The sequence below is a fragment of the Pseudoliparis swirei genome, chromosome 6 (genome assembly GCF_029220125.1).
Source record: "Pseudoliparis swirei isolate HS2019 ecotype Mariana Trench chromosome 6, NWPU_hadal_v1, whole genome shotgun sequence".
Lineage (NCBI taxonomy): Eukaryota > Metazoa > Chordata > Actinopteri > Perciformes > Liparidae > Pseudoliparis > Pseudoliparis swirei.
In genome coordinates this window covers 249,306-255,305 of record NC_079393.1, presented here as the reverse complement: position 1 = coordinate 255,305, position 6,000 = coordinate 249,306, and the positions used below count along the sequence as shown (strand labels likewise).

Genomic DNA, 6,000 nt, shown 5'->3' with positions numbered 1-6,000 from the left:
CACCAGTCAGTCACCAGTCAGCCAGTCAGTCACCAGTCAGTCAGTCAGTCACCAGTCAGTCAGACAGTCAGTCACCAGTCAGTCAGCCAGCCGCCACCAGTCAGTCAGTCAGTCGTCAGTCAGTCAGCCAGTCAGTCAGCGAGTCAGTCAGCCAGTCAGTCAGCCAGCCGTCAGTCAGTCGGTCAGCCAGCCGGGGCCAGTCAGTCACCCGGTCAGTCGGTCACCAGTAGTCAGTCAGCCACAGTCAGTCAGCCGGTCTCACCAGTCAGTCAGCCCGGTCAGTCACCAGTCGTCATCAGTCAGCGTCAGCCAGTCAGTCAGCCAGCGGTCACCAGTCAGTCACCAGTCAGTCAGCCAGTCACCAGCCAGGAAGTCAGTCACCAGCCAGGAACCAGTCAGCCAGTCAGTCACCAGTCAGTCAGCCAGTCAGTCAGCCAGTCAGCCAGCCAGGTCAGTCAGCCAGTCGTCAGCAGTCAGTCACCAGCCGTCAGCCAGTCAGGTCACCAGTCAGTCACCAGTCAGTCACAGTCAGTCACCAGTCAGTCACCAGGTCAGTCAGTCAGCCAGTCAGTCACCAGTCAGTCAGCTCAGCCGTCAGTCACCAGCCAGGAACCAGTCAATCAGCCAGCCGTCAGCCAGTCAGTCACCAGTCAGTCAGCCAGTCAGTTAGCCAGTCAGTCAGCCAGTCAGTCAGCCAGCCACCAGTCAGTCAGCGTCAGTCACCAGTCAGTCACCAGTCAGGTCAGCCAGTCAAGCCAGTCAGTCAGCCACCAGTCAGTCACCAGTCAGTCACCAGTCAGTCAGCCAGTCACCAGTCAGTCAGCCAGTCAGTCACCAGTCAGTCAGCCAGTCACCAGTCAGTCAGCCAGTCAGTCACCAGTCAGTCAGCCAGGAACCAGTCAGTCAGCCAGTCAGTCACCAGTCAGTCACCAGTCAGTCAGCCAGTCAGTCAGCCAGTCAGTCAGCCAGTCAGTCACCAGCCAGGAACCAGTCAATCAGCCAGTCAGTCAGCCAGTCAGTCACCAGTCAGTCAGCCAGTCAGTTAGCCAGTCAGTCAGCCAGTCAGTCAGCCAGCCACCAGTCAGTCAGTCACCAGTCAGTCACCAGTCAGTCAGCCAGTCAGTCAGTCACCAGTCAGTCACCAGTCAGTCAGCCAGGAACCAGTCAGTCAGCCAGTCACCAGTCAGTCACCAGTCAGTCAGCCAGTCAGTCACCAGTCAGTCACCAGTCAGTCAGCCAGTCAGTCAGCCAGTCAGTCACCAGCCAGGAACCAGTCAATCAGCCAGTCAGTCAGCCAGTCAGTCACCAGTCAGTCAGCCAGTCAGTTAGCCAGTCAGTCAGCCAGTCAGTCAGCCAGCCACCAGTCAGTCAGTCACCAGTCAGTCACCAGTCAGTCAGCCAGTCACCAGTCAGTCAGTCAGTCAGTCACCAGTCAGCCAGTCAGTCAGCCAGTCAGTCACCAGTCAGTCAGCCAGTCAGTCAGCCAGTCAGTCACCAGTCAGTCAGCCAGTCAGTCACCAGCCAGGAACCAGTCAGTCACCAGTCAGTCAGTCAGTCACCAGTCAGTCAGCCAGTCAGTCACCAGTCAGTCAGCCAGTCAGTCAGCCAGTCAGTCACCAGTCAGTCAGTCAGTCAGTCAGTCAGTCAGTCAGTCACCAGTCAGTCACCAGTCAGTCAGCCAGTCACCAGTCAGTCAGTCAGTCAGTCACCAGTCAGTCAGCCAGTCAGTCAGCCAGTCAGTCAGCCAGTCACCAGTCAGTCAGCCAGTCAGCCAGTCAGTCACCAGTCAGTCAGCCAGTCAGTCACCAGTCAGTCACCAGTCAGTCAGTCAGTCAGTCAGTCAGTCACCAGTCAGTCAGCCAGTCAGTCACCAGTCAGTCAGCCAGTCAGTCACCAGTCAGTCACCAGTCAGTCAGCCAGTCAGTCACCAGTCAGTCACCAGTCAGTCAGCCAGTCAGTCAGCCAGTCAGTCACCAGCCAGGAACCAGTCAGTCAGCCAGTCAGTCACCAGTCAGTCACCAGTCAGTCAGCCAGTCAGTCAGCCAGTCAGTCACCAGTCAGTCAGCCAGTCAGTCACCAGTCAGTCACCAGTCAGTCAGTCAGTCACCAGTCAGTCACCAGTCAGTCACCAGTCAGTCAGCCAGTCAGTCACCAGTCAGTCAGCCAGTCAGTCACCAGTCAGTCAGCCAGTCAGTCAGCCAGTCAGTCACCAGCCAGGAACCAGTCAGTCAGCCAGTCAGTCACCAGTCAGTCAGCCAGTCAGTCAGCCAGTCACCAGTCAGTCACCAGTCAGTCACCAGTCAGTCAGCCAGTCACCAGTCAGTCAGTCAGTCAGTCACCAGTCAGTCAGCCAGTCAGTCAGCCAGCCAGTCAGTCAGTCAGCCAGTCAGCCAGTCAGTCACCAGTCAGTCAGCCAGTCAGTCAGCCAGTCAGTCACCAGTCAGTCACCAGTCAGTCAGCCAGTCAGTCACCAGTCAGTCACCAGTCAGTCAGTCACCAGTCAGTCACCAGTCAGTCACCAGTCAGTCAGCCAGTCAGTCACCAGTCAGTCAGCCAGTCAGTCACCAGCCAGGAACCAGTCAATCAGCCAGTCAGTCAGCCAGTCAGTCACCAGTCAGTCAGCCAGTCAGTTAGCCAGTCAGTCAGCCAGTCAGTCAGCCAGCCACCAGTCAGTCAGTCACCAGTCAGTCACCAGTCAGTCAGCCAGGAACCAGTCAGTCACCAGTCAGTCACCAGTCAGTCACCAACCAGTCACCAGTCAGTCAGCCAGGAACCAGTCAGTCACCAGTCAGTCACCAGTCAGTCAGCCAGTCAGTCACCAGTCAGTCAGCCAGGAACCAGTCAGTCAGCCAGTCAGTCACCAGTCAGTCAGCCAGTCAGTCAGCCAGTCAGTCACCAGCCAGGAACCAGTCAATCAGCCAGTCAGTCAGCCAGTCAGTCACCAGTCAGTCAGCCAGTCAGTTAGCCAGTCAGTCAGCCAGTCAGTCAGCCAGCCACCAGTCAGTCAGTCACCAGTCAGTCACCAGTCAGTCAGCCAGTCACCAGTCAGTCAGCCAGTCAGTCACCAGTCAGTCACCAGTCAGTCAGCCAGCCACCAGTCAGTCAGTCACCAGTCAGTCACCAGTCAGTCAGCCAGGAACCAGTCAGTCAGCCAGTCAGTCACCAGTCAGTCACCAGTCAGTCAGCCAGTCAGTCAGCCAGTCAGTCACCAGCCAGGAACCAGTCAATCAGCCAGTCAGTCAGCCAGTCAGTCACCAGTCAGTCAGCCAGTCAGTTAGCCAGTCAGTCAGCCAGCCACCAGTCAGTCAGTCACCAGTCAGTCACCAGTCAGTCAGCCAGTCACCAGTCAGTCAGTCAGTCAGTCACCAGTCAGTCAGCCAGTCAGTCACCAGTCAGTCAGCCAGTCAGTCAGCCAGTCAGTCACCAGTCAGTCAGCCAGTCAGTCACCAGCCAGGAACCAGTCAGTCACCAGTCAGTCAGTCAGTCACCAGTCAGTCAGCCAGTCAGTCACCAGTCAGTCAGTCAGTCACCAGTCAGTCAGCCAGTCAGTCACCAGTCAGTCAGCCAGTCAGTCAGTCAGTCAGTCAGTCAGTCAGTCACCAGTCAGTCACCAGTCAGTCAGCCAGTCACCAGTCAGTCAGTCAGTCAGTCACCAGTCAGTCAGCCAGTCAGTCAGCCAGTCAGTCACCAGTCAGTCAGCCAGTCAGTCAGCCAGTCAGTCACCAGTCAGTCAGCCAGTCAGTCAGCCAGTCAGTCACCAGTCAGTCACCAGTCAGTCAGCCAGTCAGTCACCAGTCAGTCAGCCAGTCAGTCAGCCAGTCAGTCAGTCAGCCAGTCAGTCACCAGTCAGTCACCAGTCAGTCAGCCAGTCAGTCACCAGTCAGTCACCAGTCAGTCAGCCAGTCAGTCAGCCAGTCAGTCACCAGCCAGTCAGCCAGTCAGTCACCAGTCAGTCAGCCAGTCAGTCACCAGTCAGTCACCAGTCAGCCAGTCAGTCAGTCACCAGTCAGCCAGTCAGTCACCAGTCAGCCAGTCACCAGTCAGTCAGTCAGTCAGTCACCAGTCAGTCAGCCAGTCAGTCAGCCAGCCAGTCAGTCAGTCAGCCAGTCAGTCACCAGTCAGTCACCAGTCAGTCAGCCAGTCAGTCAGCCAGTCACCAGTCAGTCAGCCAGTCAGTCACCAGTCAGTCAGCCAGTCAGTCAGCCAGTCAGTCACCAGTCAGTCACCAGTCAGTCACCAGTCAGTCAGCCAGTCAGTCACCAGTCAGTCACCAGTCAGTCACCAGTCAGTCAGCCAGTCAGTCAGCCAGTCACCAGTCAGTCACCAGTCAGTCAGCCAGTCACCAGTCAGTCAGTCAGTCAGCCAGTCACCAGTCAGTCAGTCAGTCAGTCACCAGTCAGTCAGCCAGTCAGTCAGCCAGCCAGTCAGTCAGTCAGCCAGTCAGTCACCAGTCAGCCAGTCAGTCAGCCAGCCAGTCAGTCAGTCAGCCAGTCAGTCACCAGTCAGTCACCAGTCAGTCAGCCAGTCAGTCAGCCAGTCAGTCACCAGTCAGTCAGCCAGTCAGTCACCAGTCAGTCACCAGTCAGTCAGTCAGTCGTCAGTCACCAGTCAGTCACCAGTCAGTCACCAGTCAGTCAGCCAGTCAGTCACCAGTCAGTCACCAGTCAGTCAGCCAGTCAGTCACCAGTCAGTCAGCCAGTCAGTCAGTCAGTCAGTCACCAGTAACCAGTCGTCAGTCAGTCAGTCAGTCAGTCAGCCAGTCAGTCACCAGTCAGTCAGCCAGTCAGTCAGCCAGTCAGTCACCAGTCAGTCAGCCAGTCAGTCACCAGTCAGTCACCAGTCAGTCACCAGTCAGTCAGTCACCAGTCAGTCACCAGTCAGTCAGTCACCAGTCAGTCAGTCACCAGTCAGTCACCAGTCAGTCAGTCACCAGTCAGTCAGCCAGTCAGTCAGTCAGTAACCAGTCAGTCAGTCACCAGTCAGTCACCAGTCAGTCAGCCAGTCAGTCAGCCAGTAACCAGTCAGTCAGAATAAAGACTCATCTGGTCTCTCAGCAGGTGGTCGATGATGACTCTGATGAAGAAGTTGAAAGTGAAGAAGCAGCAGAGGATGAAGGAGATGAAGTACAGGTACATGTAGGGGTTGGACTCATAGATCGGCTGTGACTCCACCTACACACACACACACACACACACACGCACACACACACACACACACACACACACACACACACACACACACACACACACACACACACACACACACACACACACACACACACACACACACACACACACACACACACACATTGAGGTTGTATTAAGACAGGGGTGCTCACAGTTTTTCAGCATGCGAGCTACTTATATAATGACCAAGTCAAAATGATCTACCTATGTGGGGGGGGGGGTGGGGACGACACACGCCGGCATCGAGAAGTGTTAACACGACACGTGGAGACAGAATTACATGCCGGTGGAGAGACGATCAACAACAGACGTTTAGTTTAATACAAGAACAAAGACGCCTCTAATAAAGGGACCTGACATCACTGCTGCTGTCATCTGAGCTCGAGAGAAAACTACAGGGGGGCGGGCCCATTTTTAAAAATGTCATGCGATACTACATTCACGATCTACCAATACTACCTTAACGATCTACCAATACTACCTTAACGATCTACCAATACTACCTTCGCGATCGATGTATTGAGACCCTGTATTCAGACAGCTCTCCATCAGGAGCTCCTCCATCAGGTCTTTTCAGGTGGAGGTGAGTCTGCTTCATGTTTCTCAGCCTCCACTCTTCAGCTCATCAGAAGGTTCTTTGTGTGTTTGTCCTCCTGTCCTCATGTCCTCATGTCCTTTTGTCCTCCTGTCCTCCTGTCCTCATGTCCTCCTGTCCTCATGTCCTCATGTCCTCCTGTCCTCCTGTCCTCATGTCCTCCTGTCCTCATGTCCTCATGACCTCATGTCCTCCTGTCCTCATCTCCTCCTGTCCTCA

At 55.4% G+C, this 6,000-nt stretch overlaps 1 protein-coding gene across 1 annotated transcript in view; it reads right to left on the bottom strand.

Annotated features, from left to right (window-relative positions):
• Nucleotides 1–5,021: 5,021 nt before the first annotated feature.
• Nucleotides 5,022–6,000, bottom strand: part of LOC130194892 (sodium channel protein type 8 subunit alpha-like) — a 40,823-nt gene continuing 39,844 nt past the window's right edge. Inside the window, 1 exon segment of the mRNA XM_056416101.1 lies at nt 5,022–5,171. Within this exon segment, the coding sequence (XP_056272076.1) occupies nt 5,022–5,171 (150 nt within the window).